This window comes from Branchiostoma lanceolatum, chromosome 15 (assembly GCF_035083965.1).
Source record: "Branchiostoma lanceolatum isolate klBraLanc5 chromosome 15, klBraLanc5.hap2, whole genome shotgun sequence".
In the NCBI taxonomy this organism is placed as follows: domain Eukaryota; kingdom Metazoa; phylum Chordata; class Leptocardii; order Amphioxiformes; family Branchiostomatidae; genus Branchiostoma; species Branchiostoma lanceolatum.
In genome coordinates, this window is record NC_089736.1 from 11,948,815 (window position 1) to 11,975,296 (window position 26,482).

The 26,482-nt window shown below is 42.1% G+C and overlaps 2 protein-coding genes across 2 annotated transcripts; both read left to right on the top strand.

Annotated features, from left to right (window-relative positions):
- The first annotated feature begins 9 nt into the window (after positions 1-9).
- Positions 10-3,176, top strand: LOC136421124 (mucin-2-like). Its single transcript, XM_066408276.1, has 2 exons — positions 10-2,379; positions 2,964-3,176. Exons 1-2 carry the CDS (start codon positions 10-12, stop codon positions 3,174-3,176), a joined length of 2,583 nt encoding a protein of 860 aa, XP_066264373.1.
- LOC136420668 (mucin-2-like) lies at positions 3,105-25,026 on the top strand. Its single transcript, XM_066407714.1, has 20 exons — positions 3,105-7,963; positions 9,468-9,562; positions 10,276-10,506; positions 11,259-11,327; positions 11,955-12,087; positions 12,546-12,683; positions 13,257-13,338; positions 14,598-14,694; positions 15,101-15,147; positions 15,656-15,770; positions 16,611-16,717; positions 17,239-17,350; positions 18,128-18,284; positions 18,801-18,966; positions 19,547-19,613; positions 20,641-20,726; positions 21,344-21,473; positions 22,861-22,902; positions 23,614-23,691; positions 23,926-25,026. The coding sequence occupies exons 1-20, from the start codon at positions 3,217-3,219 to the stop codon at positions 24,799-24,801; spliced, it is 7,575 nt and encodes a 2,524-aa protein (XP_066263811.1). The 5' UTR covers positions 3,105-3,216; the 3' UTR covers positions 24,802-25,026.
- The last annotated feature ends 1,456 nt before the right edge of the window (positions 25,027-26,482 follow it).

A 26,482-nucleotide genomic window follows, 5' to 3' on the forward strand; every position in this document is an offset into this window, starting at 1 on the left:
CCTGTGAACATGACTGAAGTTGATACAAGTACCTCAGCCAACACTGAATCCTCCACAACAGTATCGACAATGTTATCAACAATGCCTGTGTCCCCTGTAAATATAACCAAAGATACAGCCGTTAATACAAGTATGCCATCTGAGACTTCACGAAGTGTTCCTGATGCTACTTCTGAATCCTCAACAACTGTATCGACGCTACGGTTATCAACAACGGATGTAGCCCATCTGAACATGACTGAGAAAACACCTTTTAATACAAGTACACCATCCAAGACTTCACAGACTGTGTCTGGTAATTCTAAATCCTCAACAATACGGTTATCAACAACACCTGTAGCTCCTGTAGACATGACTGAAGAGACACCCAGTAGTACATATACTCCATCCAAGACTTCAGAGGCTGTGTCTTTTGGTAATTCCGAATATTCAACAAAAGTGTCAACGTCACAGATATCAACAGTGTCTATAACTCCTACATCAACATCGCAATCGGGCACTCAAGTGTCCTCTACGTCAGCATTGTCATCTGCTTTCTCCCCATTTTCGAAACAATCCCCAATGTCGGTGACTTCCTTATCTTCAACCAGAGCGTCTACCTCACAACAGATCACAGATCCCGTACAGACTATAGGACCTGTGGCAACTGAATCATCTTCCACAGTGGTGCCTTCTTCAATATCAACAGCTCATCGGTCTGCAACAACATCTTCTTCAGTTCCAAGAGAGACTTCTGTGAAAATATCATCAACCCCTCTCACAATAGTTGAATCTTCAACATTGGGGTTAACTGCACTGCCAACCTCAGCAAAGACAGCATCTACAAGATCAGCTACAAGTTCACCTTCTTCACCATCAAGGCCTCAGACTTCTCCTCTGGTAACATTGTCTTCAAAGAAAACCTCAACCTTCATAGGAACTTTGAGGACAAGTCCAAGCAAGCCTTCCTCAAGTACGCTATCGACAGTAACGTCGGCTTATTCAACATCGCCAATGCATGACTCTACACCCTCCTCGTCTGACCTAGTTACAACAACATCTCCGTCTTCAACAGTGGCGAATCCAACCTTACAGACCACATCCCAGTTTACAACCCAATATCCTTTTTCTCAAAGTGATGCCACGTCCCTAAAATTTACAACCCGCATGACCACCTCGTCCCTAGTAGCAACGTCTTCTGTGCCAACATCAACGTTTACAGAAACCACTGGCTCATCAAGAGCCACATCCTCCACCAAGAAGTCTTCAACACCAAGCGTTTCCCTCCCTTCATCTCCTAACACAATGTCTACAGAACAAACAGCAACTTTTATGAAAACAAGCAAGGATTCAACTATACATTCCACATCAAAGGAATCCTCCTTAACATCAAGGCTGTTTCCAGCACAGACAACTTTGATTACATCTACTTCAGAACCTCCAACATCCACAGTAAGTCCTACATCGTTGTTAAAAACAACCTTGGACTCTACTTTATCAACAAGCCAATTAAGTGTATGGACAACATCGTCAGACACCTTGTCTTCTCCACTACCTAAGACCTTGTCATTTACTAGTTCACCAACGTCTCTGGAACCAAGCACAAGATCTGGAAGCAGTACCAAGGCACCAACAACTTATGGAACAGTTTCCTCCTCATTTCCCACAATGTCGCAGGCGACCGTGTCCCGTGCACAAACTAAGACTCTATTGACAGCTCAGAGAGCTACAAAGAGGTCCACAGAAAAAACGGACAGTTCAACATCATCTAGCAGTCCATTGTCATCTACAGTGCAATCTTCATTGCCACAAAGCTTTACAACTACAAGGACTGGACTATCAAGCACATCAGATGTCACTAGACCACATCCAATGAGCACTTCAGTGGTATCAACACCAAAGTCAACCACTCAGATGTCTTCTAAGACACCGCTACCATATTCATCAACTCCCTCTGCTCTCTCTTCATCGTCAAGACATTCTCAGACACCACTGGTGCTAGCACTGTCAACGACAGCATCTACTGAACAGACGACAAACCTCGTGCAAACAATGAAATCCAAAGCTATTGAAACGACCTCTGCAATGGTGGCCTCTTCGACAGCAACAATGTCTGATGTCAAAACTGCATCTTCTTTAGTTCCAAGACAGACGTCTGTAAAACCAACTAAAATCTCGGAAATAAATGTGACATCGTCTATTCCCCCATCCAGTCAGACCCCATCTTCAGCAAAGACGACATCTTCAATATCGGAAGGTGCATCCTCTTTGTCAACTGCCCGGTCAATGCCGCTCACCTCTCTGTCTTCCAAATCAGTATCTTCAGAGAAGCCTTCATCGTCCACAGTAGGTACGAGGGCTACCCCAACCAAACCAGTCATGACCGTGTCGTCGTATTCAGTATCACCAGTACCATCCTCCTCTCTTCCTGCTACAAGTACCCCCTCATTTCCAACAGCAGTTAATCCAACCTTACTAACTACAACCCAATCTAAGACCCAAGTATTGCCAACATCTAAGGAGCAACCTTCTTCCTCTCAGCCAACAATGCCCCCAACTTCTTCACCTCTAGCAACGGACTCAAAGGCAGAAACACTTAGAAATACTACTGGGTCATCAGCTGCTGAAACGACCACAAACCAATCATCTACAACAACTTTGCTTACTTCGCCAACCATCCCTACAATATCGAAAGCACCGCCTGTGAAGTCAACGACTTCTATCCTACAATCAACATTGCAGCAGACTTCAAGATTTGTAAGAACAACCACGTTGTCAACAGACCCAACGACCAGGCAGACATTAACCACAAAGATGTCTTCCACCCTTCAAATACCAACACAGACTAAAAATGTCCAGAAAACTACAAAAGAATCAGCAACCACAAGACCATCTTTAACTACAATATTTCCTTATTCGTTTGCAACATCTACCCCAGTTTCTGAATCAACTTTTGTAAGTTTGACAGAGTCTTCAAGTTCTAGATTGATGCCTTCAACTTCAACCACCACTATAATCAGAAGTACCGGATCTACATCGACAATGCCAGAACATCCCACAACACAAGAAGCTTCTGCATCTGTAAGCAGAGAGTCTACAAAACAAACAGTAGCTGTCACGGAAACAACCAGGAATTCCACCTTAAGTCCAACAACCAAGAAATTGTCTACATCTCAAAGACAGACAACTTCAATTGAATCTATCACAGAGCCACTTACGAGCCCAACGTCCTCAAAAATGAGTACATCAATGGAAACCGTTGCATCATCAATCCCATCAACTGTACAAACACTGTCGTCAGCTGACAAAACATCTTCAACTGATTTCTCCTTGTCTACATCCCTTTCAGCAATGCCAACGATAGCTATATCCTCAACAAAGGATCCTTCAAAAACTACCACTGTACCCTTACAAAGTACAAGGACACCAACAAGGCAATTGACAACTTCCTCTTCTGATCATACAACGTTGGGATCAATCTCATCCTCTGCACAGACTACAAAGGTATCAACAGGCCAACCAACTACATCCACAACAAAATTGCTGTACTCAACATTGTCTACTAAACAAAGCACATACCCTGCAAAAAAGTCTACAACTGTGGCCCCTTCTTCCATAACAGCAACGCCTCACTTGAGAACTACATCCTCGTCGGCTATGAAACCAACTTCAGTTTCTACGGAAGATGCAAAATCACAGACTTTATTTACGTCTTACGTATCAACAGATCGGTTGGTTTCGTCTTCAGTAATGTCAGAGTCACGTACGTCCCTGTCTCCAACGACAGTGTCTTCAGAGAGAAGCTCAGTATCCATGGAAACTACTAGGGCAACCCCAAGTAAATCAGCCACTAACACAGAGTCCACTGCAACATCAACCACACCAAGAACTTCTTCAGCAGAGCTGGTATCTTCCACTATCACTAGTATCAGTCCTTCTCCATCTAGAAGTGCCACAACACCAGTAGTAGCCTCTTCTCCAAACACACAGTCTACAGAACAAACAAGGATGGAACCTACACTTCATGTAACAACAAAGACATCTACTACTACACCAAGACAGTCAACAACTTTGATTGTGTCTGCCTCGGAACCACTCATGAGCCCAACTCCTTCAGGACGTCCTTCAACAGAGCCTCGGACCCCAACACTGAATGCTACTGAACCGTCTGTAACACGACATGACGCTTCATCTTCTTCAACGAAATTGCCAAAAATAAGCACAATTTCCTTAGAAAGCAAGAGGACAGCAACAGCGCAGTCTACAGCTTTCCCTTTGTTTCCTACAACACTGCGATCAGTCTTTTCCTCTGTGCAAACTGCACAGCCTTCAACAGTCAAACCAACTCCTACAACAAAAGTGAAGAACTTAACGTCACCCGTAACTAAAGTGCATCCTACGTCACCAATGACATCTTCGTCAAAAACAATGTCTAAACAACAAAATGCTACTTCTATAAGGAGTACTTTAATATCAACCACACAAAAAACAACAAGAAAACAAGTCAGCAACACTTCAGGGCATCCACTAACGTCATCATCGCCGAAGTCAGCATCTACTGAACAAACTAGAAACCCTGTAAACTCTACAAAAGCTTCAACAATGAAGACTATGACCTTGGAAGTGTCTTCTACTATTGCATCGTCTCCTCTTGTAGTCTTAAAGACTACATCCTCTTCTAGTCAGACGTCAGTCAAATCAACTTCAATCTCGACAGGAAACATTAAACCTTTGACAACTCAGTTTATCACAAAAATGCAGACATCATCTGTATCGACCGCTCCAACGTCTTCAGTGTGGTCAATGCCACTGACCTCTCCTTCTGTAACAACAACGTCTTCAACAAAAGTCTTGACATCCACAGAAGATACAAGAACAACCCCAAGCAAACTAACCACAAAGAAAATGTTGACGGCAACGTCTCCAACCACCCTGACGTCATCGTCAACACAGATGATCTTAACAACGAAACCAATTGCTTATTCGTCAAAGCCAGAGGATTTGGCGACACCCGCAGTGTCCCAAACTCCAAGCACACATTCTACAACATTGCCAACCACCCTGACGTCATCATCAACTAAGGTGCTCTTAACAACGCAGCCAATTGCTTCTTCATCTATGCTAGAGGATCTGACCACACCTGCAGTGTCCCAAACTCCCACCACACAGTCTACAGCATCGCCAACCACCCTGACGTCATCGTCAACAAAGATGCTCTTAACAACGCAGCCAATTGCTTCTTCATCAAAGCCAGAGGATTTGGCGACACCCGCAGTGTCCCAAACTCCCACCACACAGTCTACAGCATCGCCAACCACCCTGACGTCATCGTCAACAAAGATGCTCTTAACAACGCAGCCAATTGCTTCTTCATCAAAGCCAGAGGATTTGGCGACACCCGCAGTGTCCCAAACTCCCACCACACAGTCTACAGCATCGCCAACCACCCTGACGTCATCGTCAACAAAGATGCTCTTAACAACGCAGCCAATTGCTTCTTCATCAAAGCCAGAGGATTTGGCGACACCCGCAGTGTCCCAAACTCCAACCACACAGTCTACGGGGCAAACAGTGAAAACAACCAGAGAGACAACTGGTCATTCAACAGCAAAGATATCCACTCCAACACCGCAATCATCTCTAAGATGGACAACCTTGATCACGTCTACCTCGGAAACACCCGTGAAACCGCTGTCCTCTGTCCACCCCACATCACTGACGACCCAATCAAGAATGCCAGCTTTGTCATCAGAGGGCCCATCATCTTCTAAAGGTTCATCTCTGCCTCCATCGCATTCCACAACGTCTGGTACGGTTGCATCTCCATCAACTACTAAACAGTCAGTCTCCTCTTCCACGTCTCAGCTCATCTCGTCCCGTGCACAAAGTACAAGTCCTTCAACAGGCCAGTCAACTACAGGGACTTCCACGTCTGATGTGACAGCATCTGTTAATCCGTTGTCATCCGTTCTACATCCAACGTCACCAATGCAATCTTCACCCGAAACCTCGCAGCAAAGTGCTACATCTGCAAGAACCACTGGGATTTCAGCCACACTAAAGTCGACCCAACAAGTAGTCAGCAGCACTTCTGAGTACTCAACATCACCATCAATAACGCAGGCATCTTCCAAGGCAGATGTACCATCTTCATCATCACCCCCTGCTTTCTCGTCATCGCCAGGACACACACGGTCAATGATGTCATCAACACCAACAAAAACATCTGCCGAGCAAACTACAAGGGTGGGAAAAGTGACCAGAACTCCAATGAGATCTACTACCATGGATACATCTTCCCTGGTAATGTCTTCTTCTGTAGCTGCAACTCCTGGCTTTAAGACTCCATCTTCAGTTCCAAGACAGACATCCTCATCCTCTCCTAGAAATGTACAATCTTCAACTATTCGCCCAACCACGCTGACGTCATCTTTAACAATGTCATCTTCCTCATCCATTGCCCCTACCTTGTCTTCAGCCAGTGTGACACCACTGACCTCTTCTTCCCCGATTAGAGAAGAATCATCTTCATTGGTAGGAACTTCTAGGGCAACAGACAAAATATCGACTCTCCTAAGTTCTTCAACACCGATAGCAGCTTTCTCTCCGACACAAGGGCCTACATTGTCTCCGAACACGAAATCAATGGAACAAACAGCAACTGTCATGAAGACAAGCATTAGGCCAACGATGCATTCAACATTAAGGAAATCTTCTGCAACGCCGGGGTCATCTTTAACATGGTCATTATCTACCTCGGGACCACTTGTGACCCCCGGATCCTCTGTAAGTTCCACTGAAGAACCATGGAAACCAACCCCGACTACTGTCAAGTCTCCAACAACCCAGTCAAGAACACATGTACAAACACTGTCGTCCTCAGAAGAGCCTTTGAAACCAACTCTGGCTACTGTCAAGTCATTAACAACCCAATCAAGGACACAAGCGATGTCGTCATCCTCAGAAGAGCCATGGAAACCAACTCGGAGTACTGTGAAGTCTTCAACAAACCAGTCAAGAACACAAACACTCTCGTCATCCTCAGAAGAGCCTTCGAAACCAACCCCTACTACTGTCAAGTCACCAACAACCATTACAAGACAACAAACACTGTTGTCATCCTCAGAAGAGCCATGGAAACCAACTCCGAGTACTGTCAAGTCATCAACAACCCAGTCAAGAACACAAATACTGTTGTCATCCTCAGGAGAGCCCTGGAGTCCCACCCCGACTACTGTCAAGTCACCAACGACCCAAACAAGAAGACAAACACAGTTTTCATCCTCAGAAGAGCCTTGGAGCCCCACTCCGACTACTGTCAAGCCACCTACAACCCAATCAAGAAGACAAACTTTGTCGTCATTCTCAACCAGTACCACTCTGTCTCCATCATATTCCACAACGTCAATGACAGCTTCATCTTCGTTAACAAACTCGTTGGAGCAAGGTACAACTGTATCTTTCAGAAGCACTAAACAGTCAACAGCAACCTCCGTATTTTGGAGAACGTCGCAGTCAAGTTTATCCTCTACAAGAACTGCAAAGACATCGACAAGTCAGCCAACTACAGAGACATCCACAGAAGTTGTGAAAAAATCGACGTCATCTGTAGCTTCGATGTCACCTACAGCACATCCTACTACGTCTGGGACATTGTCAAGAAAGCCGCTGTCTTCCCAACAGCAAACTGTGTCTTTAAGATCCACGGAGACCTCGGCCACTCAAAAAACAACACTGCAATTGTCGACTGCTACTTCTAGGCTTCTGGAAACCACGTCAACATTTTCATTTCCAACAACTGCACCTCTGGGCCATCTCTCTTCTGCTATTGGATCGACGCAACATCCACCCTCCCATGCACCGTCAACAGCAAAGGTTGCAACTTCAACTATAAAGACTTGTGAGAATGACAACAAGTTGAATCTTGAGTGGCCTAGCACAGTGGCAGAAGGGATCATCAAACTTACTGGGAGATGTCACTACGGTATGTTGCAATGTATATAATAGTTACTGTGGCTATTGGATTCAAGATACCAATGTCGTGCTTGGATGTGTCCTTATGTTTATGCCCAGTAAACGATGCAATCTAGCCGACTCCTGCCTGCCTACGTGCCCAGGCCAGAAACTGGCCCCTTGCTTTCCAGGTGGATCCTCCAAGAATCCTGTCCCTTGCCCTAGCCTCTGCCTCCCGAATGTTTAACCCAGTGTCCTTCACGATCTGCTATTTCCATCTCTTAGGTGGTCTTTCCCGGGGTCTGGGGGTAGCGACCTAGCTGTAGGCTTCGTAGACTAATGTTTGTGGGGGGTCTTATAACATGTCCAAACCACCTCAGCCTTCTTTCTAGCTTACTCCATATCTTTTATTCTTCTAGTTCCATGAGGTATATAGGGAGTGAACAAGTTACTCCATATCTTTAATTCTTCTAGTTCGATGAGGTATATAGGGAGTGAACAAGTTACTCCATATCTTTTATTCTTCTAGTTCCATGAGGTATATAGGGAGTGAACAAGTTACTCCATATCTTTAATTCTTCTAGTTCGATGAGGTATATAGGGAGTGAACAAGTTACTCCATATCTTTTATTCTTCTAGTTCCATGAGGTATATAGGGAGTGAACAAGTTACTCCATATCTTTAATTCTTCTAGTTCGATGAGGTATATAGGGAGTGAACAAGTTACTCCATATCTTTTATTCTTCTAGTTCCATGAGGTATATAGGGAGTGAACAAGTTACTCCATATCTTTAATTCTTCTAGTTCGATGAGGTATATAGGGAGTGAACAAGTTACTCCATATCTTTAATTCTTCTAGTTCGATGAGGTATATAGGGAGTGAACAAGTTACTCCATATCTTTTATTCTTCTAGTTCCATGAGGTATATAGGGAGTGAACAAGTTACTCCATATCTTTAATTCTTCTAGTTCGATGAGGTATATAGGGAGTGAACAAGTTACTCCATATCTTTTATTCTTCTAGTTCCATGAGGTATATAGGGAGTGAACAAGTTACTCCATATCTTTAATTCTTCTAGTTCGATGAGGTATATAGGGAGTGAACAAGTTACTCCATATCTTTAATTCTTCTAGTTCCATGAGGTATACGGGGAGTGAACAAGTTACATACTATCAGACAACAATGAATATGCCTGATGAAAGAGTAGTACAGGTGCTATGATTGTTGTCTGGCTTAAACTTACAACAACCAAACCTTCTGAATAAAAGTGGTCTCAAAGATTTTCCATAGCCATGCACAGACCTGATTTCTTTAATTTTAGAATATCTTTACGTATTTGTCTATTTCTATTTTCTTTTACCAGGTTACCATGTTATGAGCACTGCATTTCAGGGAGACCCTTGGCACACACATACAAGCAAGACAATAGAATGATATGTACATATTTGTGCGTCAAATTACAAAATCATATCAAAAACATATTTGTGCATCAATTTATAAAATGATAGTAAATCACATCTTTCTATCATGGCAGGCATCATCATGAGGGAGTGTGGAATGGATGGCGAGTGGCAGACTCCAGACACAACGGAATGCCGCTCGCGTCAAGCAGCTCAGCTGTTGGAAAAGGTATTTAATAATGATAATAATAATATTGGTTTATTGATCAGAAATTACCCATGCAATGGCAGTCAGTGCTGAATTGCTGCAGGGTTTACAATTACATAATACACAACAGATACTTGCTCCACACTCACACTTTGTGGAACTGTCGCAAGGGTCTGGGCGGCTGCCATTCGGCACCAGAGGTGACCTCAATACGACCTTCGATTTAATTCCCCAACCGAAGTCAGGTACCCATTCACACCTGGGTGGAGTGAGGAAAGTCGTGTAGAGTGCCTTTCCCAAGGGCACAACATCGAGGCATATCGGGTTTTGAACCCGAGACCTCTCGGTTCTGGGCAAAACAACCTACCGATTCCGCCACACGATGCCACAATGTGATTGGCTAAGAATAAATTAAGATAGATACTCGTATGACAATGCTTTAAATGAATGAATCATCAGTTAAAAGTCTGTTCTTAATTATGTGTTCTACATAAATTTCCCTATGATTACCTTTGCCAAGAAGGTTATGTTTTCAGTTGAATGTGTCTGTGTGTGAATACAATAATTCAATAATGCCTGGATGAATTGTCTTGACATTTGGTATGTTGGTAGATCTTGATGAGACCTCAAAATTCGATTTTGAGCACACTTGCAGTAGATGGTAAAATCAATGCCGTCAAAAGTGCAACATTGGAGTCTGCTTGATACAAGTGTCTTTTACTGTGTCCATCTAGGCCAATACTACTTTAACAAAGCTGGAAACCATGCAGCAAATAACACCTGCCAACGTGGACATGATGGGACAGCTTGCAGAGGCGATGGAAGATGCCACAAATACCTCAGGAGGGTATATCCCAACCGCCAACGATTTACAGCTGTACACAAACATCACGTCATCCCTCGTCCGGGTATTCGAGATGGCCAACGAAACAGTATCCTACACGAGGTTGAGAAGATATGCACAGGTTGGCGGTTTTTGGTTACTCATAATTTCTTGTGTTTTTCTTTTATTTCCCTATTGTGTTAGCATTAGTGTTCTTCAAGAAAAAAAGGAGCAAAACAACCAAGTAGGGGGTTGGTGTGGAGGGGGGTTTCTGGAGTTTTATAGAATTTTAAGTTAAAATGGGGTATTCCAAGGTTTCCTGAGAGGTATAACTGTGTGACAGTTCACAGTTGAGTACTGAGGCCAGTTGTGGCCTACATGTAGCATCCCTGGTCAGAAATTTTATGCCTGACAGAGATTGAATCGGCTCCCTAAAGCCCCCCTCTCACTGGACCCGTGGCACACTGGCGGCGGCGCTGCGTCCTAAACTGGATTTGTGTTGGCCTTGACTTTACAATGGGAATATCATTCAAAACGTACAAGTATGACCAAAAAGACAACAAAACACCCAAAGCTTAAAAAGATTTGTTTTTTGTCGATGGAATTTGTTCAGAGCTTTGTCAATTCGATCGGCCGCAGCAACGCCGCCAGCGTGCCGCGGGTCCAGTGAGAGGGGGGCTTTAGGTAAGGGGGCGTGTGGCTAAAGTATGAGGGCACAACACCCCTCTTTAGAAAACACCGCTGATGTAAGTAGAGTCAAACCTGGATTCATCAACCACTCAAGGGAATGAGCCAAAATGGTTCCTGAGGACAGGTGGTTGCTCAGGACAGGGTATGGTTAATTACATGTATATCTAAGACTGTCACTGATTATCTGATATTGTTTCTTTGCAGAGTGTTGTCAACGTGTTTAGCAACATGATTGCCCCACCCAATAGGGAAGTCTGGGGTACTGTTAGCAAGGTAATTATTTGTGCTTCATTTTGAATTATTTTATAAAGTTATGCACAAACATAATATTATTTTCCATCTGTTCAGAAGATACTTAATATCAGTAATGTCATTGTATTTTTCATTTCCAGTGGGTAGAATACTTACTAATTGATGAAATACAATTATAAATAAGATAGTAAATGTATTAAAAGAAATTTTTTAACTTTGGCACAGAAATATTAAAGTTGTTATGTATTATATTTTACATATTGTACGCCTTTTAACGCTAAGTGATAATGCAATATGTTACGATATAAATTGTCTCTGCACATGTAAACAAGCCTGATAATTCGGCCCTAGGGCTGCAACTTGGCTGTTGTTTAAGGAGGGTCTGCATGCTCTTTTCTTTAAGGCCAAGGCAGCCTACTTTTATTTCCCGCAATTCGTAGGGAAAGCCGTCTTAGTCATGTAATTCGTAGCGCGAGGTGACCAAATTTTGTGTAAACGCCTTCCTTGATTTTATCGTAATACGTATGGGGTTCTTCTGAATTCAGCGTAAAGCATTGTTGGGACCCCCCATGCAGACCCTTTTTAAAAGATTATCTAAGCTTTATTCTCTAGAGATATTTCTGAAATAAACCATTCTTACTTCTACAGTTCACCCAGGACAGTTGTGGCGGCTGTTCCTGTGTCATGGAGCAGGCTGAGAAACTGGCTCGATCTCTGGCGCGGAATCTACCGACAAACGGAGCTTTTAACACACAGACTGAAATCCACAGCATACGTATACGTGAGTTACCATTTATTTTATATCTAACTTATCTATCCAGCAACCATCAGTACAATTAAGGAATTTGTTGAGTTTCTAAAGCAAGTGGAATATGTTTGCAATGTTGATCAGCAAAGCTATTATATACTGATGACACATTCATCATTTGATATCAAGTAAAGGACACTATTGCTAAACAGGGGAGATTTCAGAAGACTACATCCCTGCGTTATTCCAGTTCCATAACAAGTGTATCTTTCATATCACTTTTGATGCAATAGAAACTTTGTACACTATATCTGTGCTTGATAAACTTTTAAAAATTGAAAAGGTTTTTCCACCCCGAAATCGGAACGGACAGCTGTTTCTGCCAATCAGACCGGACAGCTAATTCCAACAACCCCTTGTAGTTCAAGGTAGGCAACCAGAATCCACAATTAAACATACCTCTGATAATCTTCTTCTTTTCCATTTTGTAGACATTGAGTTGATGAAAGTGTCAGTCTCTGCACAAAGTGTAGACCTCACATTTCCCAGAGAGACATCCGAGTTCCTGGGTCAGATAAAACCATCTCCTGTCAGCATTCCTGCCAGTGTGCTTCGTGCTGGGGATTCAGGTATTAACTAAGACTAATACTATAAACTACAGAAAAATAATGAAATTATAGCAATGAAACATTATACAGATGGCAGTTCAAGCAAATATACTAGACTTAGACCTAGACCTAGACCTAGACCTAGACCTAGACCTAGACCTTGACCTTGACCTTGACCTTGACCTAGACCTAGACCTAGACCTAGACCTAGACCTAGACCTAGACTTAGACTAGTCTTAGACTTAGACTTAGACTTAGACTGTCTTAGACTTAGACTTAGACTTAGACTTAGTCTTAGACTTAGAGTGTCTTAGACTTAGACTGAGACTGAGACTGAGACTTAAACTTAGACTTAGACTTAGACTTAGACTTAGACTTAGTCTTAGACTTAGACTTAGACTTAGACTTAGACTTAGACTGAGACTGAGACTTAGACTTAGACTTAGACTTAGACTTAGACTTAGACTTAGACTAGTCATTTAACTGGTGAGCTTAATAATATGAATATGCAATAATCATTACATATATAGATATATATAGAGATAGTGATGACTGCTTGATTTACCAGTCTTTTTTGTTCCTCTTTCCCTGTAGTGAAAGAGTCTTCGGTGTACTATATCGCCTATCGGGACCTGCAAAGCTGTCTACCTGCAATTACCATGGGGAAGTACCGCGGGTAAGAGTACATTCTGAACCTTCCGTTCAACTAGCCGTCTTGAGTCACTATAAGGATACTTGAATATCATTAAGTCCATTATACAAGATTTGTAAGCAGCTAATCTTCCTGGACATAAAGCATACAAACATAAGACATGTTTATTGTTTATTCATTTGCATATGTACAAGTGTTTAAAACAAAGATATACAGGAAAAAAAACATGCAGGGGGGGGGGAGAAGCCCAGGTGGCTTTTCGTGGGCCTCCCCTCGAAACTTGACAATAGGACTTATATCATAATTTGTACAACACTCAAAACTAAGGAAAATTAAAGATAAAAAACAAGTTGAACTTATACCATAAATCTTGATAAATGAATAGATACGAGGAAATACAAAATGGATTTTAATGTATTGAACATGATAAGGTACACGCTTATATGATCAATACTGAACATAATCAACAAATTTTGAAGAAGTAAATTAGACATACAATCTACTTCAAAGTCATAACAACTACCTTCTACATCTAAACAGATTGACTGGTTTACATACATGTGAAGCTCCTGCCGAAACTTTTACTACATGTAGCAGATTGAATGCCATGAGGAAAACCATTCCATATAGAAATGGACCTGTATATGAAAGTGGATAGGACAGGAATGTTTGGCTATGTGTGGATGGTGTTAAACACCAAGGACAGGAATGTTTGGCTATGTGTGAATTGTGTTCAGCACCAAGGACAGGAATGTTTGGCTATGTGTGAGTTGTGTTCAGCACCAAGGACAGGAATGTTTGGCTATGTGTGAATGGTGTTCAGCAGCAAGGACAGGAATGTTTGGCTATGTGTGAATGGTGTTCAGCACCAAGGGCAGGAATGTTTGGCTATGTGTGGATGGTGTTAAACACCCAAAACAGGAATGGTTGGCTATGTGTGAATGGCATAAGTTTTTGTTTTCAATAGTCTGTATGTGTTTTTGCTCGCATACTTTTGAAGAAGAAGAGATAACTTTTCAAAGCACTGGAATCAGATCATTATCTCTGATCTCGTTAATCTAAAGTGACTGCATAAAGTTAGGATGCATGATAGTGGACAAGTTAACACTTCTGCGTGGGTCCCTGACACGGCTGGGTAGCAGTCAGCTAGTCTTCACACTGCACTTCCAAGCAGCTCTGTCCAGCAGGTCCAGGCTGGTTAGGCCGCACACATTAATGTCATTCCTCATATATACAGCGATGGGAAATCATTGATTAAAGAAACTTCACTTCTATGTTCTCAGATATACGATACAAGCACAAGTCGTTGCAGCCGGAGTGCACCCACAACCAAAGGCACCTTTCAGTCAGAACGTCTCAATTGGCCACTGGCACCTTACGGTACGTGTTTGCAACGTTTCCAAACTTCCAAAAAGCAACTGCCAAGTTATTTGTCACTTAAAACGTTTAGGAACAGTCTTGAAACTTTTGATTTCGTTAATAACTGGTTTATGGATTGAAACCTTTTTGAAGCCAAGAGGCTGAATTGATCATATACATTCCATTATCTCCACCACAACTAGGCTTATGTTAGCTAGATCTGTACATGGTACACTAAGATCAGACACATCTTCTACATACATGATGAAATATGGCATTCAAAAATACCCTCAATAGGCAATACATAATAAAAATTTGATAAAATTTTCATTTCTACATTGTTGTATAAACAATGTTACATCCAAATGATAAACTTTGAGATTAATGCTATTTCTGATGTTCTAAATGTTCCTCCTCCATATTTCAGAATGAACCCAACGAGACAGCCTGTACTTGGTGGGACTTTGAAACAAGGTATGTTGTAGTACACAATGACATATATTGTCTTAACCCTTGCCAAACTGTTGTCTAATGTAGCATTAATGCCGCACTACGCACTTCTTACCGGAGCACATTGGGCTAAAGGCTGTGGCAGAAAGCACTAATGCTGGAAAGATGCCAACTAATTGGTTCAAGCCTTGGTCCAAGGCATGGCTGCTAGGACATTGAGGGACTGGTATTTGGACAGCCATAATTACCATGAAATTACCAAGGCAGTGTGCACTAACCAAGCATTAGTGCTGCATATGTATTTCTGGCATTAATGCTACATTAGACAACAGTTTGGCAAGGGTTACCTCTCATTTCCATTGCCTAATCTGTCAAAAGTATGCCCAAAAAAAACACAGCTTGGTGTTCCAATGTGCCAACATCTGCTACCAAGAGCTGTGGTTATTTGTCAGAACTTTGTTGTATCTGTACCATGCATATTTCTTTGACTTCCTCTTTGATATTAAATGACGGCGTTACTTTGTTTCCTTAGGAATTGGACAGACCGCGGATGCACCGTGGATCCTTCCATGTCGAACAACAGTCACACACGCTGCGTCTGCAACCATCTCACCAACTTCGCCCTTCTTATGAGCCCTTTCCACAAGGTGTGTTGTAATTTTTCTTTCAGGTTATATTTCTGCACTACCAAAAATCGCTTTTCTTATTTTTCTTGTTTTTCCTTCTAAACAGATTTTTTTCTGTCAGCAAGAATATCATTCTGTATACAAGAATCCCTGTTTTGAGCACAAACAAGAATTGCACCTTAGAATTTATTTCTTGAACTTTCTTGGTTTATTAAATTATTCTAGTATAGAATCAAATTTTCAATAAGAAATATCGTAAGGAATATCTAACCAAACAAAAAACGAATCTTATATTAAGACAGCAAAAGACCATTTTTCTCATTTTTCTAGAAAATTCTTAATTGGAAAACATCATGGTAGAAATATTTTCCTAACTTCAGAAAAAAAAGGAATAAATTTCTTTATTCAAGAATTGACATAGACAAGACTTCGCAGAAGGTTTCTTGAATTTTCTTGTTTTTCTTTGTATATGAAAATCTTTCTCAACATAAGAAAACAAGAAAAATATGAAAAAACAAGAAAGGTATTTTTTGTAGTGGTATGTGGTCTTCTTACATAGAATTTTAGAAATTGCATACAGTAGCATCTACTAAACATAATTCCACCAGGGTACATAATTCCGCCACCCTGAAAAGATATGTCCAAACAGATCTCCAACCCAACGTCCCCCAGTGTAATACCCTCCTATATATTTAAACTGTGCATACCTGGTGGGTGCTGCACTAGAGATTTCTCAAACCCACTGGTTTTCAAAGTGACGGATTTATGTAACCCGGCAGATTAATGTCAATGGAAGTTGAATACAATAATGCAAGACATTGCAACAAGTTCAGGAGATCTAAAATTAATGTTATTTTCCAGACTTCCCCGATTGTGTCTAAAGCCCTCAAGTACATCACGATCATTGGCTGTGGGATCTCTTTCATCTTTCTGTTCATAACTGCAGTAGCCCATCTTACTCTTTGGAGGTACGTATCTCTTAACTTCTTCATCTGTGTGTATGTGTTAGTGTTTCTGTGTGTGTCAGCATGTGTGTCAGCATGTGTGTGTGTGTTTCTGTGTGTGTCAGCCTGTGTGTGTGTTTCTGTGTGTGTCAGCATGTGTGTGTGTTTCTGTGTGTGTCAGCATGTGTGTGTGTTTCTGTGTGTGTCAGCATGTGTGTGTGTTTCTGTGTGTGTCAGCATGTGTGTGTGTTTCTGTGTGTGTCAGCATGTGTGTGTGTTTCTGGGTGTGTCAGCATGTGTGTGTGTTTCTGGGTGTGTCAGCATGTGTGTGTGTTTCTGTGTGTGTCAGCATGTGTGTGTGTTTCTGGGTGTGTCAGCATGTGTGTGTGTTTCTGTGTGTATGTCAGCATGTGTGTGTGTGTGTGGTTGTGTGACCATGTGTGTGTTTTTTTGTGTCTCTGTGTGTTTATATTTGTACATATTTATGTCAAACCATTGCTATTTCTAATCGGCATGAAACAAACTGCTCATTTTACACCTTGCAGGTTTGTGAAGAAGGATTCTGCGCGTGCACATATCCATGTCAACCTCTGCATCTCCCTCGCTATCGGCAACCTGGTCATCATCATCTCCGAGATTGTCGACCCTGGAATCACCGTAAGTTTGCCTTGGATATCAAATTTCTTAAGTTTGTAAACAAGAAACTTTTAGTTACCAAATTTTAAAAGACTCTGGAAGATATAGTGAAAGAATATTATTTTGAGACCTTTATAGACGAGAATATTTTTTCTGACAGACATCAATGTGCCCGTGTTAACAAAATAACAACTTACAGTTACTATAGCTTATCAGAATAACAACTATTAATAGCTAAACAGACATTGGGAGTGATCAAACATAATTTGTGGGCATGCCATTTTCCTAAATCTGTCGATGAGTGGAACTCGTTGCCACCAAGTACTGTAGGGGAATCCTCACTAGATAGCTTTAAACGAAGCTGTAATACAGTCAGATGTGCAAAGGTTAGGTGTGACAGGTAGTTCGGTGTAATATAACCAGCTACTACCACGCTGCGTGCCTGCGAAGCTGGTGTATTACACCAAATGGTGGCTATACCGGCTGTATGCAGATCAAACCAAAAAAAATTAAACCTTGTATAGGACGTTAAATGTAGGTCCCGTGTTTGGGGAGAGCCACACCCCGCGCATGTAAACGAACCCACCATACCTTTCAAAAAAGAGTAGGGGCATGCCCCAGTGTGCGATGGTCCAAAACCTACAGTCCCATGACCACACATGGTTTCGCCCTTAGTAATAGCCTCCTGCTAGTTAGGCAACCCTGGCATGTACATGCTGAACCAATAGATAAATAGAAATAGATAAAAAAACCAAAACATAGCACCATGCGAATCATCGGTTTCCTACTTTCTCCTAGGTTCTGTGTACTGTGATTGCTGTGTTTCTCCACTACTTCTACCTTGCCGCCATGACATGGATGTTGTGTGAGGGGATCCAGCTGTACATGTCTATTGTACACGTCTTCAGGAGGTCCAACAAGCTCGTCAGAAGGGCATACTACGCTGCAGGATGGGGTAAGTGTTCAGGGGTTCATCTAAATCGAGAAAGAAGGGCGCTGCGCCGTCTTGTTTCAGCCCAGCGCCCCCTTGTCGAATTCAGATTTCAGCTGAATTTGTATGCTTAATCCCCAGCAAACATCATTCCCTCAGCGATCGATTCTCCCACAAATACATAGAATTCACTCCCTCGTCTGTGTGTGCTTCCTCGTTTATTTTTTCTAGAAAAAACCCTGAGTGTTTACCATAACTGTTTACTGTAGGTAGGTGCTGGGCTGCCGAACTTTACCAGTTAATTTCTTCAGTTACGAACAAGCTTTCATCATCACTTGAGATCAGTTGGGCTGGTTAAAAGGGAATTTCCCACCGATATACACACACGTTCATGCAGCCGTTCATTTTTTGGGGTACGGAATCTTTAAGGGTACTGGAGTAATACAGGAATGAGACCGGTGTAATACAGGAATGAGACCTTTAGAAGTGAATTGCTTCAAAATGATTGCTTCTAATTGAAGAAATGTTGTTGTCTTTAAGGTGTTCCCCTGGTCATCGTGGCCATCACCATCGGAGTGACCCAGGCGGCCGGTTACGGTAATCAGGTCACTGCGGATGGGAACCCACAGGCTCTGTCTGAAACAAATGGTACCACCGAGGCTACTAGTGATGGACAGGTGTCAAACAACAATGGAGAGGACGAACAGTGAGTAGAGAACTCAATTAAAATTTACATAGAATGTGTTTTGCTATCATCACTGAGATTTGCTTGTTTGAACTTTTTAGTTTATTCATGAGAAGCTCAAGTCAGCCTGCAGACTGCTTGTCATTGAGGTCATGAGGGAAGAGGGAAGGGTCAGAAAATATATATATAACAAAGATACAGTATACATCATTTAAAGTCCTAATAAATCTATACACATATAAATGCCAAGTACTGTGACAGTCATAATATGTATTCATGTTCACTTAGTACAAACTAAGGCATAAAAAGCTATTAGGATATGATAGTATTAAAGTCAAATCAGGAAATCAGATACTACTGATATAAGCTGTTTACTTATTAGTTTCTGTCATTCCTCAACCAGTTATGGTTAAACAATCATATGCATTTTGTTAGAAGCTGAGCTGTTTTATAGGTCAAATCCAATCAAATTTTAGCTCTTCATTGTCACATGCTACTTGATTTTGCAGCTCCTCAGCAGGTGACCAATGATAAGATATGTACTATTTGTCTTAGTAGTTGTTATATCTGACCAATAGATGTGTGACACTGTCTGTTTCAGCTGTTGGCTGGTTGTAGACAACGGAGTAAGGTGGTCTTTCATTGGTCCAGCCATCTTCATCATCGCGGTAAGTAGTCATAGTCTACGCAAAAGAGAAACCATGTCATAACAATGTGAAAAGAACTATTCCATTAAATCATGTATTGTGGAAGGTGTTCAGCACCAAGGACAGGAATGTTTGGCTATGTGTGGATGGTGTTTAGCACCAAGGACAGGAATGCTCGGCTATGTGTCGATGGTGTTCAGCACCGAGGACAGGAATATTAAGCTATGTGTGAATGGTGTTCAGTACCAAGGACAGGAATGTTTGGCTATGTGTGTATGGTGTTAAACACCAAGGACAGGAATATTTGGCTATGTGTGGATGGTGTTCAGCACCATAGACAAGAATGTTTGGTTATGTGTTGATGGTGTTGAACACCAAGGACAGGAATGTTTGGCTATGTGTGAATTGTGTTCAGCACCAAGGACAGGAATGTTTGGCTATGTGTGGATGGTGTTAAATACCAAGGGCAGGAATGTTCGGCTATGTGTGGATGGTGTTCAGCACCAAGGACAGGAATGTTTGGCTATGTGTGGATAATGTTCAGCACCGAGGACAGGAATGTTTGGCTATCTGTGGATGGTGTTCAGCACCGAGGACAGGAATGTTTGGCTATGTGTGGATGGTGTTCGTCACCAAGGACAGGAATGTTTGGCTATGTGTGGATGGTGTTCAGCACCGAGGACAGGAATGTTTGGCTATCTGTGGATGCTGTTCAGCACCAAGGACAGGAATGTTTGGCTATGTGTGGATGGTGTTCAGCGCCAAGGACAGGAATGTTTGGCTATCTGTGGATGGTGTTCAGCACCAAAGACAGGAATGTTTGGCTATGTGTGAATGGTGTTCAGCACCAAGGACAGGAATGCTTGGCTATGTGTGAATGGTGTTCAGCACCATAGATAAGAATGTTTAGCTGTGTGTGGTATATAAGTAGTCATAGTCGCAAGTTTATCGCACAACAATTGCATCAGGTACAATGTTCTGTAAATAACATGGATATTATTAAACAACTAGGAACTTTACAGTCATTTTCCCTTTTTTTATATTTCAGGTGAATCTGATAATCATGGTGATCGTATTAAAAACCATGCTGGGAAACAGAGCTCTGCAGAATGCTGAGCAATGGACTCGGACAAAGTAAGTCTATCGATTTTCCTGTTATCATAGTGATAAACAAAGAATGCCTAGTACTTTTTAGGATGTATATGGCAAGTTATATTAATTATAATGGCATTTGGTGATAACTGGAAGTTTTTTTAATCACTCACCATAATACCATCTTTCAGCTCCTAGATGGAGTAAATGTATTATGCAAGTCCATTTACAGCTGACCAGCCATATATTAATGACTTGTGACAATATAATAATAATAATAATAATGGTTTTTCGTCAGAAATTACCCGTGCAATGGCAGCCAGTGCTGAATTACTGCAGGGTTTACAATCACATAATACACAACAGATACATATTTGCTCCACACTTGCACTTTGTGGAACTGTCGCAAAGGTCTGGGAGGCTGCCATTCGGCGCCAGCAGGTGACCTCAATACGACCTTCCCCAACCAAAGTCAAGTACCTATTCACACCTGGGTGGAGGGAGGAAAGTCATGTAAAGTGCCTTTACCAAGTACACAACATCGGGGGCATAGCAGTGGTTTCGAACCCGGGACCTCTGGGTTCTGGGCAAAACACCCTACCAATTTCGCCACACGATGCCACAATAGTTACATGATTGTATGTTTCTTCCCCATCCAGGGCTGGAGTACGGGCTTCTTTTGTGATGCTACCTCTGCTTGGACTAAGCTGGTTGCTAGGTGTGTTCTCCATCAACGAACAGACTTCAGCCGCTTTTGGTCTTCTATTTGCAGTCGTCAACTCGCTCCAGGTAAGTTCATTAGGAACTATTCAATCTAGACTTCGCATGTTTTAGTTAGAAGTTAAAATCCCCCCACACCATAAGGTGTATAGGGCGGTGCCCATCCCCGTTTCATAGCCCTGGGCCACACTGTGGTGTAATCACTGCAGCAGGGGGCTAGTCCACTGGTAGTGGAGTGTGTTTAACTTCCATACTGTATGTAACATTTTTATAAAGTCTTTGGTATGACTCAATGCGCCTCTTGTCCAGAGGTGTCCTATCCGGGAGTTGAACTTGGGCCTTCTGGAAGTAATTAGAACCAGATGTGGTAAGTAACAGAAGCGCAGACCTTTAAAATGATATAATCTTTGTCACTTTTCACAACTGATAAGCCTGGTAAAAGGTAGTCCCATAGCCTTTTGGAGACCGTAGGGGCAGTGGGTTGTTATCCACTGTCTAGGCCACGGTATTGGCTGGCAGAGCTCAACCCTGTCCTTCCACCGACTTCTACCTCCCCAACTGAAGTCAGGTACCCATTTTACACCTGGGTGGAGTGAGGAACGTCGTGTGGGCACAGCATCTGTGGCATGTCAGGGATACCTGATAAGCCTGAGTGCCATCTCATTTTTAATTTGGGCTTCTATACTCACTTAAGAAAATGCAAGATATGCTGTAACTGAGAAATAAAGGGACGATGATTGATAAAAGTAATGCAAATGAAGACCTAATTTGCATAATTAATGAGAAAATACTGTAATTCCATATTGGTAAATAACTGGAATGTCATTCTTGTGGCATTTGGACGTTATGTGACAGTGAATATAGTTGAATATAAATCATGCAAATGTAGGCCTAATTTGCATAATATATATTTCATGGAGATTTGAGGTCTCCAAACTCTTGGTAAGCAGGTGATTATAGGCGCCCTGGTAGAAAAGAGGATGCACCCAGGCAAACAATCAATACCTGTAGGACTTTAGAATTACACCTGTCAATGACTAGCCTCCTTCGCAGACTTCTTAGAACGGCGGCGAATATGTTTTGGGGAGGGGGTGTCGTGATTTCTTACACGGGCCAAGGTTCTCTAATGCCCGCAATGGGTGTCGCCGAGGGACAACCACCTTTCTATCCAAAGAAAGGCGGTCGTCCCTCGGCGATCGTCCCTTGGCGACATAACTCCCTCGGCAGCATTAGAGAACCTTGGCCTATGTAAGAAATCGCGTCACCCCCAACCCCTCCCCCCCAAACATCCCCCTTCCCCAAAAATATATGCCGCCGTTCTAGGAAGTCTGCGAAGGAGGCCATCCATGACAAGGATTACTACAAGGATTTGTATTGGGTCCACTTTTTGTATCGATATTTAGGACACTATTTTTACCAAGTTATGAATTGATTTGTCATTTCAATATTATTTCAGGGATTGTTCGTCTTCATTTTCCACTGCTTAAGGAGCAAGACGGTACGTTTCTTTTCCTAAGTATGTAATTGTTGAAAGTGATCTTGATAATAGTAATCTATTAGATAAGATAGTTCTAAGATAAGAAAAAAAATTATCATTTGTTGATTGTCACTTTTAAAAGTACAAGTTACACTTTTTTTTGCTTTAATCAACATTCGCTGCTGTTTATTATATAAATTACTATGATTGAGGTTTGTTTGTTTGTATTTTTTTGTTTGTATTGCATACCGGGTAAACCGCATCAGGGCGTAACACACCAGGTTTGTACTAAACAGTACAAGCTGTATATTCAGACTGATTTATATGATCCACTCACACCAGCAAGGACCCTTATCTTTTCGATAAGTGTGGTGGGTTCTTTTACGTGCTCAAAGTTTGGCTCTCCTCAAACACGGGACCGCCATTTAACGTCCTATCAGAGGGACGTCCCTAACCGAAGCTAGGTACTCATTTTCACCTGAGTGAAGTGGGGAAAGCCGTGTTAAGGGCACAACGTCAACGGGACAAATCAGGGAACCCCAGATTTGAACCCAGTACCTCTGGGTTCTGGGGCCAAACACCCTGCCACTGCGCCACCACGACGCCACTTTTAACATGTGGTAGCATCTATAATTATAGCATTGAAATCTTTATCGTTCAAACTAGCAAAGGTAAATCTTGTGTAGTGATGCAGACTTCGCTTTTTAATCAGCCGTTTCTTTTGTTCTTCAGATTAATGATGCCATTGATAAGAAGAATGGCAGGGGAGGAAGCAGCTTCAGAAAGAGCAACCTTTCAAAGACGATATCGGTAAGAAAATTGATTTGTAACTTGGAAAGATGGAAAGACGGTTTCATTTCCTCCAAATACTAAATAGAGATGATGACGACAATGGCCAGGTTTGACTGTATGTTGTTTTAGTTCGTTCCATTTCGTTCCATTTCGTTCCATTTTGCACTTTCTGTGGACCCTATTAAAATTATATTATACTAAAGGCTGTTGTTTTATCAAAGGATTATTAATGAATGCTTGCTTATGTTACAGAGACAGAGTAGTTCCGACCCCCGGGCAACGATGAAACGTGTGAAAGGATCCGTGCTGATTCGTCGTCTGTTTCCCAGCATGAAAGACGACCGGCGGCGTCAGCACTCCGGTTCTGGCACGAACTCTCTTTCTGTACCCAGTACACCGCCCAAGACGCGCAAGGAAGAAAGAAAATCCTCCTCAGACAGCGGCTTCTCTATATCGTCTTTAGTTAGGAAGCTGAGAGGGTCTCTGAGTTCAGAAAATGCTGATGAGTCAACATCTGGGGACTCTGGTGTGGCAGATTTGAATCGGTCACCGGATAGGAGCAGGCGATCCTCCTCGTCAAGTACACCGCATACGCCAACAACCCTGACCTGGGCGCCAACGCTAGATCTAGAACAACCACCGGTCGCCCCTCCGCGAACCAAGCGGCAAAGGGCTTCTGCGACGCTCATGCCAACGCCAACCCTTCCAACTTTAGTCGAATGCTCTCCTTACTCTACCGTTAACTCGATCACTAACGTTACAACCACAGCGCAGGTGGAGCCCAACCAAGTTGACATCGACTTTACCAGACCTTCTTCTCCGGAGAGTGATCCAACTTCTCTTATACAAGCATCTGCTGAATTGGTGGATGAACAACATTCAAATGGAAATGGCTTGAGAAGAGTAGATTCTGCTCCAGTCAAGAAACATCCAAAGAAAAAGACAAGACAAAGTTTACGTGACACAATAGTGAACATCCCAGAAGATGCGTCAGCGGAGATGGAAACCTCAGACTCCCCGCCTGAAGATGATGTTTCTGATTATTCTAGCGTGTTCGAGGAATTACACGAAGTCACAGTGCGAAGAAGATCATTACCGAAACTAGAAGACTGGAAAAATGTTCTATGATTCAAGACTTTACATATCCAGCACCAGACGTTTAAAATTTTGCATCTTGTGACATTCTTTTTTAGCCTTATAGATGAATAGCTTATATATATAAGTTATAAGCAAAACATTGTCAGATAACCGCTCTACCAAACATCAGCTGTAATATGAAAATGTCTTGTAAAAGTAAGGATGTTCTATATAGATGCCACATTGCACTACCACTAGCTACTTTTTTTTTACTTTAATACGAAATATAGATCATTCAACCTAACATTACATGCACATATTATCTAAAGCCTCACAAAACACTTTGAATTAAAATCTTGTTCTTTATTTTGTTAATAATTACGAAAACAAAGAATCAATTATAACATATTTGTACATACATGTATGTGTCAATAATAGAATATAATACTATATGTCAAAGATTTCTAAAGAATTGCAAATAAGAGTTTCATAGTTACACAACATTTTAGGAAAATATAAATGATATTTTCTATTCAAAGTAGTTCATACTTTATGTTTAGTCTCTGTACAGGACACAGGAATGAAATATTAAAAGAAAATTAGTCTATTACATATGTCATAGCTGTCCCTTATTTCTAGATGTCTGTTGGGCTTAAGTCTATTTCTAAATATCTTTTGAAACCTCTCGTTTTTTTCAGTCAAGAATTTACTCCATGGTGTTTTGTGTGGATGGTGTTCAGCACCAGGGATAGGAATCTTTAGCTAGGTGTCGATAGAATTCAGCATCAGAAATGTTGGGCTATATGTGGAAGGTGTTCAGCACCAAGGACAGGAATGTTTGGCTATGTGTAAATGGTGTTCAGCACCAGGGACAGGTATGTTTGCCTATATGTGGAAGGTGTTGAGCACCAAGGATAGGAATGTTAGGCTGTGTGGATGGTGTTACTGACAAGATACAGGAATGTTTGACTATGCGTGGAAGGTGTTCAGCACCAAGGACAGGAAAGTTTGCCTGCGAGTGAATGGCGTTTAACTAATGGCGTGCATTATTTGATTGAATTAATAATAAAGAATCCCTATATTATAGATTCTAGTCTTCTTTCACCAACATGCCAGTTAACTCTGAAGAGGACTAAATAATAAGCGGAAAGAAGGCAGAAAAGGTCAAGTAACCAGTGCAAGGCGGGACTCTGGGCATCTAGGTTACAACACCGGGATCGAACCGGACTTTCCTGGACGAATGAAAGGCCAATCGTAGGAAGAAGAATCTATCTGCTATCATAAGGGCTGCCTGAAGATTGTTGGATGCCTGGATAGTATTTTGCCTCCGTGGAGACTTGCTTGGAGATTAGGTAAGTGGTACCTGATATATTTGTCTTGGATACTCTCGTTATCATTATGACAAAACCGCCTAGAAATGAAATGGAGCAAAAACACAAAATTTCGAAAATAAATTCCAACAACTGCAGTTCCCCTGAGTTCAAATCTGCACTGTGTCAAAGGACCGTTTGGGGCGCTGCTGTGTGGTCCTCGAGATGTATCACAGCTTGTGGAGTCTTTCGCCGGGGTGCTGTAGCCGCCCCTGCGGCATCAGACACCCTGGTTCCCGAAGAGGCTTCGCGCTGGCACGACCCGAATGACTCGGTACAGATACAATAGACAGTGTCATGTGGTACCGTCCCTCGGTTTTGACACTTGAGCCTTCTACGATATGACAACTTGTTCTAGTACC

What these genes read in the sequence shown, in the direction of transcription:
- LOC136421124 (XM_066408276.1), top strand. Translation starts at nt 10, where the DNA reads ATGACTGAAGTTGATACAAGTACCTCAGCCAACACTGAATCCTCCACA. An exon ending in TGACCGTGTCGTCGTATTCA is followed by an intron (nt 2,380 to 2,963) that starts GTATCACCAGTA and finishes TTCAAGTTCTAG; the next exon opens with ATTGATGCCTTCAACTTCAA.
- LOC136420668 (XM_066407714.1), top strand. Translation starts at nt 3,217, where the DNA reads ATGAGTACATCAATGGAAACCGTTGCATCATCAATCCCATCAACTGTA. An exon ending in GCTTCGTGCTGGGGATTCAG is followed by an intron (nt 12,684 to 13,256) that starts GTATTAACTAAG and finishes CTTTCCCTGTAG; the next exon opens with TGAAAGAGTCTTCGGTGTAC. An exon ending in TGGTGGGACTTTGAAACAAG is followed by an intron (nt 15,148 to 15,655) that starts GTATGTTGTAGT and finishes TTGTTTCCTTAG; the next exon opens with GAATTGGACAGACCGCGGAT.